Here is a 15,291-nt window from a genome sequence, read left to right on the forward strand (position 1 = left end):
ATTATTTATGGATTCGATATGGTTCTTGACAGTCTGGTGAAAAAAAGACGAAGCCAAAATAGTAATAATACTTCTTTTGTTGTCTGTTTTTTTGGGCGCATATCATTGAAGTATAACACAAATAAATCGCTCATAAATTATAACAGAAAGAGAGAATACCAAATGTGATAATTCGATGTCAGTTTACCAAACACATATGGCAGAAACAGAATATATTATTATACTTGATATCATTCAAGTATGCTTATGCGAACTAAAATAGCAAGGGGATAATAACGTTGGTTACCGGACATTAGCTTAATTTCTAAAGCGATTGTTCTACAAAGATTACAGTTACATTAATATTTTATACATTAATTAATTTGCTGTAATTGTAAAGAAATGTATATAAATAAATATAAATGAATATAATGAAAAAATATAATGTCGTTTTGAGTTCTCGATTTTTTTTTCAATATTATGGTTTTTTAATAAAAATAAAACAATATCATTCACAATATCAATGTTTTCTAACACAACAGCTGATTTTAGACGACCTTCATAACTTTTGTCTCTGAGCAAGATGTATTTATGTATTCTTTTGAATAGTAATTCGTTAAAATATATTTACTTATTTAGTTAAAACTTATCGAGCCAAATACCACAGTAACATACTGTTCATTCACTAGAAAAATCGCACAGGAATTGAATTACACTAGGGTATTAGTAACTAAGTTGGGATCTTGAAAAGTTTGGTTTGAATTGAAAGTTAGATGATCGCAAAACACTGATATCTTTATTAAGTATTGCATCGAATATAATTAAAAAATATTTATAAATAGTTTAATCAATTAACTTAATAAGAAACTAAAACTACTAAAGTATTGCATCGAATGTAAGTAAAAAATATTTACAAATAGTTTAATCAATTAGCTTAATAAGAAACATGATATTTAATAAAATAATCTCAAATAGATTAATCTTGGCAGTTTTTAATCAAGTAGTCTTCAGGCTTCGCTTCCTTTTGCGTTACATCTCGTTCCACATGTTGAATTGAAGTAGAAGGGCCGTGCTCATCTCCTCCTCATATAAATTCTCACATTGACCTTCTACGCTCTCTTTATCAATACCATTAATATTCGAAATATCACAGCTCCTTTTTTACAAGTTATGGGAACTGCTTTCCCACTACTCGGACTACAGTCATATATACAAAAACGCGGGTGAGCAAGTTGTCCTCTTCAGGCTCCCCAATCAAAGCTCAATACTTACTGCGTTCTGCGACATCAGCGGGGATCGTTTGTATTGACTCTCAATTACTTGTAGTTCGTCTCTATACGGTGAATTTCTGTGATAATACCCAGCATGATTTTATAAAAAAGTTATTATTGTACATCTAGTAATATGTGAAACGCTCGTATTGACATGTTGAGGTAGTTTGTGTTCTGAAGTAAACGCCTTTCGAGATTGTTTTAGAATTTTTCCCACTGTTTGGGTGCTTCTTACAAGAACTTTCGTTGCTTTTGCGTTGAGATTTTGTTTAACATAGCTTATAATCCAGAATAATTATTTATTTTATTAATAGTCACGCATTTGCGAAGACACTACAAATTTTGTGCCAGGATTTTGAAGAACTTTCATTGTTTGAATATGTACACACTACAGTGGCGAAGGTGTGGTGTTCAATCATTGTCCTAAATGCTCTATATTAAGTAGATTTTCAGTCCTAAACCATCCATCAATCGTCATTTTTCGATAATTGTTAGTTGATTCTCATTAAAAAATTGTTTTGTTTCGAAATATAATGTAGAAATGTTTAATTTCTATTAGTATTAGAGCTAAATTATTGTGGTATTTAAAGCAATCTATGGATTAGTATTATAAAATATCAATATTTATTTCTCTGATTTTTTATTCCATATTTTTGACAACTGAAAATGAGGTTTGGCGGACAATGATGAGTATAGTATATGAAAAGATAGTTTACCTTTCTGTATTCAGTAACTAAATAAAGATTTACGAGAGAATATTTAACGATATAAGTAGTCATATCAAAATTATGTCTAATTGGTTGTTGTATTTTACCTGGTAAGACTCCTCTGAGAGCTGGATGTTCATGTTCTTGGGGACTTTGCGGGCCCGATTCACCACCAGTATCGGCGCTTAATCTCTCTTCATCGCCGGATCCGAACTGTTTGGATTCGTCCATTTTTGTCGAATTCTTTTGGCTTGACAACACCTGCATTTCCCACATTTGTTCTTGTCTTATGTCGTCGTTATAATCCTGAAATAAAACAGGTTGTTTCAAATCAATACATCAACAGGAATATTTATTTAATTATATTATTATTTTTCTTCTACAACTTTTTAAGAGATTTTAAGGTGTTACACCTAAGTGTATGCAAGAAAATTAATATAGGTTTCTAATGTTTTCACGAAATATCTATATATTATGTAAATATAACCTATATCTAGTTAATGTGAGGACACGTTTTTAATTTGTTCAATATAATTCATAGTTACAGCAATTTAATATAGATATATACCTAATATCATTTGTTATTTAAATATATTCGTTATCAATATAATTTCTTTTTATTAAAAACCATATTTTTCGAATCACTAGATATCATACGTTGTAAAATACGAGCACAGTAGAGTTAATGGGCTGCATATCCTGCTGTTATATACTCAAAATCTTAATGGGTAAAACCGATTAATTAGCAATAATTGCAATATTTTATCACAAAAATATTTTGGTGTTTTGGGAATAGTCTTTCTATTGAAATATCTAAAACCCTTTGGTAACATATGATCTTTATATACAATATGTTTCATTTGACTTCAGAAATCGTTTTCATCGTTAAAAACAATATTTAACCAACGCTTGTGTATTCTGATTAAAAATTGGTTTTAAAAGCAATAAATTTTGTTACACTTAATATTCTGTAACTTGTAAACTAGTAGTTGAAATAGTAGGAATTACGGTAAGTAGGTTGGGATCAGAAAATTTATTGTGTGAATTCTTGATAAATGAATGATGTAGTTATTAATATTTTAGCATTAGACGTATGTTGCTTTTAATTAACAGCACCAAATTTAAAACTATTAGTGCTTTAAGTAATAATATACTATAGAACAAAAATTGAAATAAACCCGCTGTCAGTTTATTAATTACACGTTCGTTCGGTGAAATAACTTAAATCTTTTTAGTCTAGATTTTTCAAGTGGCCACTTGTCGCTTTGCGATGGAATATTCGAAATTAAAAAAGTCTTAGTGGGTCAAGTCCACTTCGTCTTTTCCAAAGGAAAAAACGCAATTTAAAACTCCCGTTTTAAAAAGGTTGAAGGCGATTTAAGGGCGTGTTGTTAATCGTTTCCGCATCAGAAAAAATAATCAAATAAAAATGCCGTTTGAATTATTTAGTAAGCAAATATTTTGATGAAATTTTTTATTAATCAAATGTCATTATTTTTTACATTTCAAAAATCTTATTAGGGGAAGATATTTTATTAAGAAAATGTTTAATATTTGTACTTATGAAATTATCTTATTTAACGTTGTTCAATCTGAATGAATTTCAGAATGTAGAATGGTTTATAGAATACTTATATTTTTTTTGTGTTAGGATCAGAGAGTCTTGTGGTTCAAAAAATGGACTGTTATTAACCTTATATGTGTAATTTACATAATGTCCTTAGTGTTGCTCTATTTGCTCAGTAAGCTGGCTATTAATGATTTATAATTTTTTCCAGTTACATTTTTATTTACATTTTTAAAATTACATATTCACTAAATATATGTTTCAATATCTATCTATATCTATTTAGTATTATTTTTATTTAATTATTTCCTAAAATAAAATAAGATTAATTTTCTAAAATTTCAGTAAGAAATAAAATATGTTGCTTTCGTACGCAAAATAATGTAAGCTTAAGTCTAAGTATATTAATACAATTGTACGCAATGCCTTTATACCAATATATTCCCGGCTTGTAGAGATAATTAGCTTCATGCAAATGGTGGGCAGCACTGTTCAGCGAAAATCACTCATAATTAGCAATATCAGGATATATATTTCTCATTATTTGGTAGTCACAATGGGTTACTTTTATTGGAATATGGGTGCTAAAATATGTAATATATTGGTTTAAACACTATCAGAAGAGAAAAACGTAGAAAAACAACAAGAATAAAAATTTTTTACATTTTACGTTACTACGTTCTTCAACAATTTTTGTATATTTTATATAATTTTGATATTTGTCCGTCTCTTGAGTGCCTATTTTTTGTTTTTTATTTCGATATCAAGCGGCCTATAATCCGACACTTTTTTGTAGGAAACATGTTAAATCCAATTCGGGGTTGGATAAATCCGTCGAATACCGCAGACATTCGGAGCTCACAAATTAAATTAACTTGTGTGTGTGTGTGTGTTTGTGTCGTCAAATAATAAAGCATATCTTACATAAAATATTAACCTTATATTAATAAGCCAAACAAAAATCTATGGCTGGAATTGACATAATTGACTGAAGACGGTAAAACAGATGAGTAAACTACGGATGATGGAAAAAAGTACTACTAGAAAAAATGTTTTTGAACACTGCGTTCCTGGGACAAGGAGGTAGGGAATATAAATTCGATCTCGTATTTTAAAATGAACGCTAACTCGCGAGATTAACTGGCAATAGACAGGCCCCTATTTAATAATTCCGGAACACACGTTGCGTTTCAAGTTTCACAAGTTAGACGATCTGGGGATACAAAAATGCTAGTTAATTTGTGCCCTGGAACTATTAAATTATTCTTAAAGAACTATTATTATAACTAATTGTCTAACAAAGATATTGACGGAAATAATCAAGACTATATTTAACAATTATATCTCAACAAGAATTTCCTGCACATACCTCAATTTCTGATGACGTGAATAATGTTACAGCAGCAAATGTTTTGCTGCAGAAGACGATTTGAATTTATTTTACAAATCTACGTGACTATTCAAGACGAATTACAAGTGGCTGCTATGACATATAAGCCGTCTGTTTCCAAATCTACATAGTCGCTCTGTTTGATGTTTTAATTATGTTGTTCAGTTTTCATCGCGTTTCAGATTTTTTTATATAGGAATCTAGATCTAGCCAGATCCAAACATTTTAATACAAAGACGTTTCGAACTTGCGGTCTCACTTTTCAGGACTGATTTTTTTGTTCCTTGATCCTCAAGTACAAGAAATAATTGTAACTATGTAATAGAGAGCAAATATACAATATGGAAACCAAAAGGAAAATTATATCTGATGTAGACTGTATAATAAAGAACTTTCTCGGCATAGGAACTTTAACTACTCCCATTATAATTCTGTTAAGTTGATTAAATTGTTCATTAAGCTACACATCCCCATATCCATTAAGTTGTGAAATGTGTTTAAAACAACAAACACTTTTATTCATAAGTCGTATCAGTCGCGTAATATAACACGTCCCTTCTAAAGCAACCAGAAAAGGGATACACATGGTCGTTGTCCCCTCTGGACTGTTTATAGTTATAGTAAAATTATTTCTCAATATCGCCTATACTTTTGCCCGCCGATTTAACTTTGATAATCTCCTGAAGAGCACTTTTTTACCCAAATTTCCATGGTATATCCCGTATAGAATAGTTTTAGTCACTGTAAATTCCAATAGTCACTATCTGAGAAACTAAGCTACTGCAATCCGCCTTTGGTAGTCGTACACTCTGAACTTCGTAGGCTTCAGTCCAAATTCCATTAGACTATATTTGTTAATAGCAACTTCAGTTCGTCTTTAGTGGGGTTATATCCTAAACCGCAATGTTCGTGCTAAAAATTTACGGGCTAGTAGTGTTTTTCAAAGCATATATATTTCCTAATTGGAATTTGTACTGGTCAGTGCTCTTGAAGGTCAATCAGTCACTCAGTCAATCCACCTTTTATTATCCCACAGTTTCAGTAGTGATACTTCTGCCCGAACTTCATTTAACTACAGCAATGAATAATTCGAATAACTATGGAACGACTGCCAATCCAACGTCAAAGTGTCTTATATTCTTAATAATTAATTTGACTCCGGTTAATTCATTGAATTCCGGCATCCCACCTACTACACCAGTCATGAAGTATGAAGGGGATTTAAAACAAAAAACCACTAATTTGCTTTAAAATTCTATTTTATTTTATGGAAAGATGAGGCGACTTGTTGAACGGTGATACAAAACAACACTGAGGGTTAAAATCAATTCTAAAATATACAAAATCTCTTTGTTTAGACTTCTCACTCATCACATCATTCAGTCCTAACAAAGCACATTATCTCGTTCCTTAACATATGTTTTACACTACTTGGTTTTTGTACATTTTAGTTTTTGGATCCATAGATAAAGTGCTAAAATAAACTTAGGCTATTAGGTTTTATTATTAATATTAAAATAGAAAATTTCGAATTTGTTTTAAAATGAAACTACCTTGTTTTCTATTGTCTCTGACCGTTAATTTCTCTCCTGTTGGATTTTATTGAAATAACTAACTACTGCAAATACATGTAATGCAATGATCTCCCCTGTGCCGTTTATTAAGTTTTAAGTTCCGCCCTCAGAAGCTACAAGACATTGTGGAGTAAAATGTTACCTAAAGATTGAACAAATAAGAAGCTTTTATCATTTTGTCGTGTCATGTATACATTAAAATTAACAAACAAGTTACAAACTCTCTTTTTCTTGTCTCGGGTCTTGTCAATTAACCCTTGTTTCTTAAGGCTGAGTCGCTTTTAATTATAAATTTCGATGTAGTTAGTCTTAAAATAAATAGGTCAGAATTATATGGAGAAAAAATGGCTTACTAAAACCATGCCATTACCATGATAATTGGATGAAATTTTCGTTCTATATATTCATCCTATTAAAATAGATTTAGGGATACGGGAATAATCTGCAATAATATTTTATTGAAGCAGATCAACTAAAGGTTTGATATCATCCCCGTGATGGTACCTGGACAACTGAGAATATATTAAACAGAAGGTAATTTCAGTTTAGCATAAGCGTATTTTTATTTATTTGAATTGACAGTATCAGTCTGAAAATTTGAGTCTAATGTATTTTTCTTTGTGTATCGTTTCGCGACGGAGAAATTTAGCTGGATGAAATTAAAGAACAATAATCAAACATATGTTACATCAATAAAGGAAGTGCTGGAGTTCATTTAAAGACTAGCAAAGGCATCTTTTAGTAACTGAAAAAGTTATAATTTATTAGAAAATTTTATTGCAAATCTGAAAAAAAAACGGAGTGAAAAACGGAGATTATATTGAAATATGTTTACATCTAGTCCATGCACCATATTTACATAAAGACAACGCATTGAAACATTTTTAGAGAAAGTCCAGAAATCATGTTTGTAATGTCATTCATGTATCTCAAAGCAAAATCTTCATCTTGCAGACCATCGTACTTTTCACCTGAAAGAAGTATCCGCTCAATACATCATTATTTTTATAAAACAATATTTTATTTACCTATGCTCTTTATAAAAACATATTCTTTTTTCGTTGTTTGTTTCACTCCACCACTAGGATATTTTTAAAAAAAAAATCTATATGTTTAGTCTATAATTTTTTGACCGATATATCGATATTTTTGTTAGCCGATATCTATTTCTGGAAGATTATAAAAAACCTTTTAATTATTTTCAATAAACCTTTAAAATTGATTGATTTTAAAGGTTTGTTAAAATTTCACTACTTAGAGAATATCGATTTTTTTTGGTCATTATATCAATATTTTTATTTTTTTTAAATATCGGTATATTTTTAATGTAAATTTTTGTTACTTTATGATATAATCATCATACGAAAATGTTGAAGAAAAATTGGCAAATATTATTCTTAAGTGAAAAAAAAAACAATATTGTTTTTTTATAAGAGAAATTATATGTATTCAAACTATTTCTAAGAGTATATTTATATAAGTTTTCAAACACCTACTAAACTTTGAATTCTATTGATGGTTAATGAGTGGTTTTGAAACGTTCTGTCTTTGCTGTTTTCCATGCTCCTGTCCCGGTAACAAAGTAATTTTGGTACTCAGAAAACCTCAAACCTGACCTATTTACTTAGGTCTAACTGCTTCAAAATTTATAATTAAATGTGGCTAAGCTCTAAGCCACAAGGGTTAATTGATAAGCCTTAAGACAGGAAAAAGGGAGTAACCTGTTTGTAACTTTGTGTGTCAGTTTACGCGTGAATGATAAAAGTATTTTTATTTATTTAGCCTTAAAGCATGTTGTCAGGCAACTTTTATGTAAAACTATTTAACTATTACTAAAATTATTTTAATTATATTGAAAATAACAGTTTGTACAAAAATATAATTAATTATTTTATGTAATTATTTGTTTTATAGTTAATTTTTGTATATTGTATCATTATATCATCATTTTCTAGTTATTTTATTAATTACATCTTACATTAGATATACTTAGTACAATCTTAATTTACAGATTAATTTATTACTACTGTTTTGTTGTACTTATATTAACACAAAAGCAACACGAGTAGGGGTTTAATATATCAGTATGTGTTTCTCAAATTAAACTAAAACTAAACTACTTAAGCTAAAGTTAAGAATACACTTATACAGTATGCAAGTCCGTGTGGTTTGGTTCGCTTCAATCTTCTGATTTTCTGCGTGATGCTTCCACGTTTCTGTGATTCACTTTGTAAATCTATTTGATTTCGAGGTCATCGTGTGGCTCTTCCTTGGTTACGTAGCTATAGTTGGTTTGATTATTTAGCGCAACCCTTATTTACATCCCATAGTCCAAATTGACTGACAAAATCATTTAGTAATATAATGACTGTTATTTTGGAAATGTAATTGGTGACTGAAATAATTTGAAATTTTGTTGAAGATAATACAAAAAAAAGGTATCGTCTTTAAATGTAATCCATCAGTTAACTTTTTTTCTAACCTTCATAAGTGAACAGGTTGTGTGTAACAGGTGATAACAGGACTCAACAAATATTAGTCAGGCGTTTTAAAAATATGTTCTGCTGAAGAATTCTTTTTTTCAGTCTTCTTTGTTTTTTTAATATACTTTGAAGTCTTATTTTACCAACTATGGGTTTATTTGGACTGGACCTACAGTTTAACGTGGGCTTCGAACCACGGTCCTCACCATTAAGCCTACTGACTGGCGAGTGACCAACTTTAGAAATCATCCCAGAAGACATCCCGTCTTACCCAGCCTGTTTGCTGGCGTGACTGGGATCATTTTCCTTATCGGATTTTACACTCTTGCCTAGGACAGTTACAAATTTTAAACAATCACAAACATAAATTTACGACCATGCCCCGGTAGGAGAACCGTTCTATCGCCTTTACCACTGCGCCACCAAGCCGGCTTTTCTTTGTTTTTTTTTTCTGGAGAAAAATGAGTACAATATATATTATTACAAATATTTTCCACTATTTATATTTATATATTAGTTTCGCAACGATTCCAATCATGGTTACTTTTTCCCACTTTTTCGTTCCATTTTTATATTCTAATTAGTCATAAAACTTAAGTTTGATAATCTAATTGCTAATATGTCGATTTTTTAATCGTAATTTCGCAAAATCATATTATTATATTGAAACTTGTGATGTTAATGGAGTTGTACTTAATGTGACCCGCCAAAATTGCAATACACTACATAGACAATTTCGGCGATGCATATCAAATTTAATGGTCTAATGCGCAAGTTCAACGACTAAACAACATTAATCTGGTGCTGAGTTTAACCAGCAAACACATTAAGCAAATCCTTATGCTGGTTGCCCACGACCCTTACGTGTTCCGTGTCAATTACCATTTAAGCCTCTTCCATTACCATCGAATGTATAATAATTATAAAGCCGGGGAGCTGTTTAGAATCTAATTTTTGTTTATCTTGTATCTTGTTCGAACGTAATAATAATAAATGCTTCTTTAGAAAACAGGTTCAATTAAAAAACTGCATTTACTATATATATGTGGTTGATCATATAACATTTCATATATCTTGAAGAAAATATATAAATTCGTTTTAATTCATTGGCATACTCAACATTTAAAAGCGATATTTTAAAGACATCACTCTAACTTTCCCGTTTATATCATTTTAACCGACTTCAAAAAAGGAGGAGGTTCCATGTCCGTCAATTGTGAGCCGATTTTCAAAATTCTTTTTTTTTATTCGAAATAGTGCACTTCTGAGGTTGTCCCATTGGAACCAAATCAGGATCTGTTGGGGAAGGGGGGAAAATCGAGGGAAACGCTCAATTGTCACACGCAGGCACGTATAAGGTTTTCACATATTTTTTATCTAAAATAATCAGATGGCGTGTATAATGTTATTGTTGAGCTGATGTGACGAAAAATCGGACGTCGTTCAGTGCCATTAGGTTTGCTTTTTAAGCACTAACTATATCATATAGACCTCGTAGAAATATTGTAGACAATTGCTTCTATGGTGTAATGGTTAAAGTGTTTAGCTCCCAAACGGAGGTTGCGGGTTCGTTTCCCAGCGGGAGCAATAACTCTTTGTTGTTGTTTAGTTAAAAAATTTGTTAAATCACCTAGGCTACGTAGTCCGGGGCCTGAACCGCATTTTATTCTCACTCACTGTTTCTTTATTCCTATTTTTCCTCATACGGACTGCACCTTTACTTTGCATACCCACTGAAATATTAAATAAAATAACTGCGGGATTTGTTAAATAAATATCTAACGCTGGGAAGAGAAAAATAATATATTTTTAACAAAAATATTGAAATTAAAAAATAATCAAACCTAGATTTTTAACACAAAAAATAAATAACCTAATAATCGTTGTAATAACTATATAAAAATAAACAGAAACCTAATTTAACCTATCTACTACATGTATTTTATATTTTACTACCTAAACCTATTTATCTATTTACAATACTATTTTAACTGCTACAATTTACAATCTTATTTTACGGCTATTACATTGAAGTCAGTGCAGAGTCCATAAAATACAAAAATAATAATATAATTTTGTGACATATACAAAAATTAAATTAAAAACAAAGCAAATCTAAATTAATATAACGGTTTGGGTTCGGCACCGACTTCAAAGTTATCAGTTTGTTATTCCAAGATTATTATGTATATATGTTATTTTATATTAAAATGTTTTCTTTGTTGATTAAAAAGTTTGATAATTTTTTTATTTCTAGCGAGCTTATTTATTTTTTGAAGTCGGTTCAATTTTTTTGTTAAAAATATTTTATTTTATATAGAATTATTAGCTTAGGGTCGCATGTTTCGTCTATTGTTATATACTGACGTAAGAAATTCTCTTTATTTTACTTGGAAAGTTCCAAGCATTAACAATAGTTCATTTTACTTGTTCAGAGTCCCCCCCCCTCCCGTACCACATCGTTTGAAAAATAGAAAAATAGAAGTGATAGATAAAATAGGAAAGAGAGAATATCAAAAATTACAGAAATAATATAGGTTTGTCATCAGATCGAAGACATATCGTTTTAAGAATATTATTGAATCTATACCAAACGAATTATTCATATCATTAATTTTTACGTATTTGATGTGTCAGTGTGGACCATCCCGTTGGAACCAAAACTATTTTAAGCTTAAATCATCTCAGGAGTTGCAGAAAAATACTTATCAATGTATCTCTGTTATATACAATCATTAAATAAGTTCAATCATTGAACGAATCATTCAATAAATCAATAAAAATCTATAAGTTCAAAGAATAAAATTCATATGGTTGTATATTTCGTTCATTCATGTATTGATATAATCTTCGTCTTGTATGGACTAATATTTTTCACCTAAAATATATATTGAAAAACAATAAATATACCAGGTTCATTTAATAAATGAATAATATCTTCTCTAATTTATTTATTTCAAGTTATTATTTTACATAATGTTCCGCAATCTTGCCCGTGTATGTAGTTCACTTATAATGTACTTTCTATGGAATTCGTTAATCCACTTTGTTTTGTGTACCACACGGGAACTAACAACTTATCAACTAAATAAGGAATTTATGTTCTGTGAAGCTATTTCATAATTGCTAATATTCTTTATAACATTTATTTAATTTCTTGATGCAGAAATTAACGTAATTATTACCTGAAGAATTCGGTTAGTGCTTACGAAATAGATTTACTTACGAGTCCTGAAATGGATGACATTCAATAGTATATTACCAATAAAACATATTAAAAATCTTAACAACTTTTACCATTACCTACTACCATTGCCATTACAGTACAATGTAATATGTCTCGAGAACTATACCATTTACTATTAGTTCTAAAATAAGAACAGTTTTCCTTAGGTTTTTTGTGTAACATCAAATTAATTGAAATTATTAAAATTCTAAATGGAATGATTAATATGACTATCAATCTGAAAAAGCTGCTTGTGAAAATCTAAATATGTTATAAACAAAGAGGACAGACGATTAATATTTAGATTCTGCTACGGTTTTACATTTCTTAATATCACAATTTAATGATGTGTGGTAAGATATTACGATCAATGGTCCCGTATGTGTGAATTTGAAGAACTCCAAATCTTTAGAAAAAAACTTTATTTACGTAATTGATAAGACTAAAGTGAGATAGAACGGAAAGCACTCATTTGAAAATCGAAAAAATTGAATTCTCAATATTTCTAAAATGCTCTTCATGCTTGAAATTATTCAGTTTTTATAATATGATGGAGGCGCGTAGTATATTATATGCTAGCTCTTTATTCTTCAACTTTTTCCTTTGATATTATGTTAATATTCTCCAGCCGGAATTACCTTATCTAACTTTCTCTTCTTGAGTTTTCCCCTTCTCATTCCCGTTTTCTTTCCTCTATCTTCTTCTGTCAATACGTTATTGCTATATCTGTATTCTCTCGTATTACGTTGATATAATTGCTGTCTTTGCTGCTCCAAATATTCTTCTTAAGATCTTGCTCTTCCATGCTGTCTGATTCTTGTTTCTTTCTTTCCAGGCCTCACAACTGTCGGCGATTTAACTATAGTTCCATATACCCTGATGTTCACATATCTAAGAACTTTATTGTTATTTCAACATTTAATATGTCTTTTATGTAATATGACTTTTAACTTCATAAAATTTAATTAAAACTATTGATTATAGCCAAAAAATGAGTTTTGCCACTATAAATCTAATTTCTACTGTTATCTATAATCTTCTTTCACTTTTCATCATATGGATTTCATTCAGATATATTGGTTCGTCTCGAATGGTATCCACTAACTTTTAACATGTATTTCGATTTCTCGGTAAGAATAAATAAACGAGAATGTCACTTGATATTTTTTTTTCGATAATGGTATTAAAAGTCGTACCATGTGCTGAATAATAATGTCCTAGAGGAACAATTGTGATAGTAAATATAGTATTTTTAGTAAATAACTAATGCGTTGTGAGAATTCGAGATGTTTCTTTCATCTACGAAAAACTTTGTCATTATATTGTAGGCTTGTTTGAAAGCACACATCACAATCTAAGGTATTTTTTTCGTCATACCCCGACGTTCAATGCAAACAAATGTTCTAGACGACATATAATATTCAGTGTATATTAGCCTAATGTCAAATTCTTGCTTTACAATAAATAATTTATTAGAATTAATTCACATCAAAAGTTCAATACCTAGAAAATAATCTCGATCCAATTATATTTTTAATGCATATTATTTGTTATTTAAGTTACTGTAAATAGCACAAATAGTATTCATATATGAAAAGTTTCCCAAACTTTACGATGGACATCAAACTTTAGTTGCAACTGTATATGGCAATAGTAGTCTAGAATAATCCCGGAAAATAAAAGGCAACCATGATCCAAGTATATTTAATATTCACAAACAGATCCTGTACTACATATTTTTATTGTTTTATATAATTAATATTTATGGCCATAAAACCAATCACATTAATTAGTGTCTAGAGTTACTTTTTCTTTAACTTTAACAAAACTATAACAAAATCAAATAATGATAGAGTATCGGTATGTTGGTTCGTTTATCTTCGAAACTTAAACTTACTTATTTAGTTACATTGCGAGAAATTTCCGTGAAGTTTTCGGGTTAGTTTAGAAAAAGAGCCTCTAGCTTTTATATTGTTTAATATAAACGAAATTTATATTTCAGGTGATTGATTTTGTGGTTAGTTACTCCGTGTTCAATATTATTACAGTATCAATATTATTTCATCTGTAGTTTTCGTAAAAAGCATTGCCTTTATCTATCAGTATACATCAGTATTGTTAGATCGACATGTTCTCGAGAATTATTATATTATTTTTGCTATATATTTTTTTTATTATTTAATTATTATTAAAACACTACATAAGATCAGATGGTTTGATTCTTCTGAGTCTGTGTCCTGTTCTGGTGGTATCCAAAAGCTGCAATATTTCAATATTCTCATGAGAATGGAGTCTTTCCTCATGCCCCTTTGCAATTCCCTTGATTTCTTGACTGACTGTGTGTGTATCTGAAGGTCTCGATGTAGAAAATCAGTCCTATAATATTTGGGTGCCTGAAAAATTTGTATTTTATTTATATTACTTTTTCAGAACATCCCCATAATTGAACTCCGTATGTCCATATATATCTTTGCTTGTATTTGCTTATATAACAGCAATTTATTATGTACTGATAATTGTGATTTTCTTCCAATTAGCCAATACATTTTCCTATATTTCAATTCCAGTTCTTTTCTTTTCTTCTTTATATGTCGAGATATTTAGCGTTGTTGCTATAGGGAATGATAGTATTATTTAATGTTATTGGTGCTTGTACGGTCTGTTTATAGGTGAACTGTACATGCACAGATTTACTTTCATTAATTTTTATTTTCCAAGCTTGTGTCCAATTACTTATGTTGTCACTTGCCTGTTGTAATTTTCGTGAGGCTTCTTCATTATTGTCTCCGACAGCTATAATCGCGGTATCACCAACAAATGTATCCATCGTAATATTCTCCATTTGTGGTATATCACAAGTATAGAGTAGATAAAGCATTGGTCCCTGTACACTTCCTTGTAGTACACCTGCTTTAGCTTCTTTTATTGTAGAGTAAGCTTCTTCTTGTTTTACTCTAAACATTCTGGTTGTAATGTACGATTTTAACAGTTCGGTGTGTTGTTTTGGTAACATTTTCTGTAGATTATGAACAAGGCCTTCATGCCAAACCTTATCGAAGGCTTGTGGTACATCTAAGAATATAGCTGAGCATAC

At 30.0% G+C, this 15,291-nt stretch overlaps 1 protein-coding gene across 1 annotated transcript in view; it reads right to left on the reverse strand.

Annotated features, from left to right (window-relative positions):
• The window catches only part of LOC143196459 (uncharacterized), a 376,070-nt gene that overhangs the window by 7,542 nt on the left and 353,237 nt on the right, over positions 1 to 15,291 (reverse strand). Inside the window, exon 6 of the mRNA XM_076404142.1 lies at positions 2,065 to 2,263. Within this exon, the coding sequence (XP_076260257.1) occupies positions 2,065 to 2,263 (199 nt within the window). The remainder of the gene's footprint in view (positions 1 to 2,064; positions 2,264 to 15,291) is intronic.

The sequence above is a fragment of the Rhynchophorus ferrugineus genome, unplaced genomic scaffold (assembly GCF_030347505.1).
Source record: "Rhynchophorus ferrugineus isolate W39M unplaced genomic scaffold, kcgeb_rfMv2 rfM4, whole genome shotgun sequence".
In the NCBI taxonomy this organism is placed as follows: Eukaryota; Metazoa; Arthropoda; class Insecta; order Coleoptera; family Curculionidae; genus Rhynchophorus; species Rhynchophorus ferrugineus.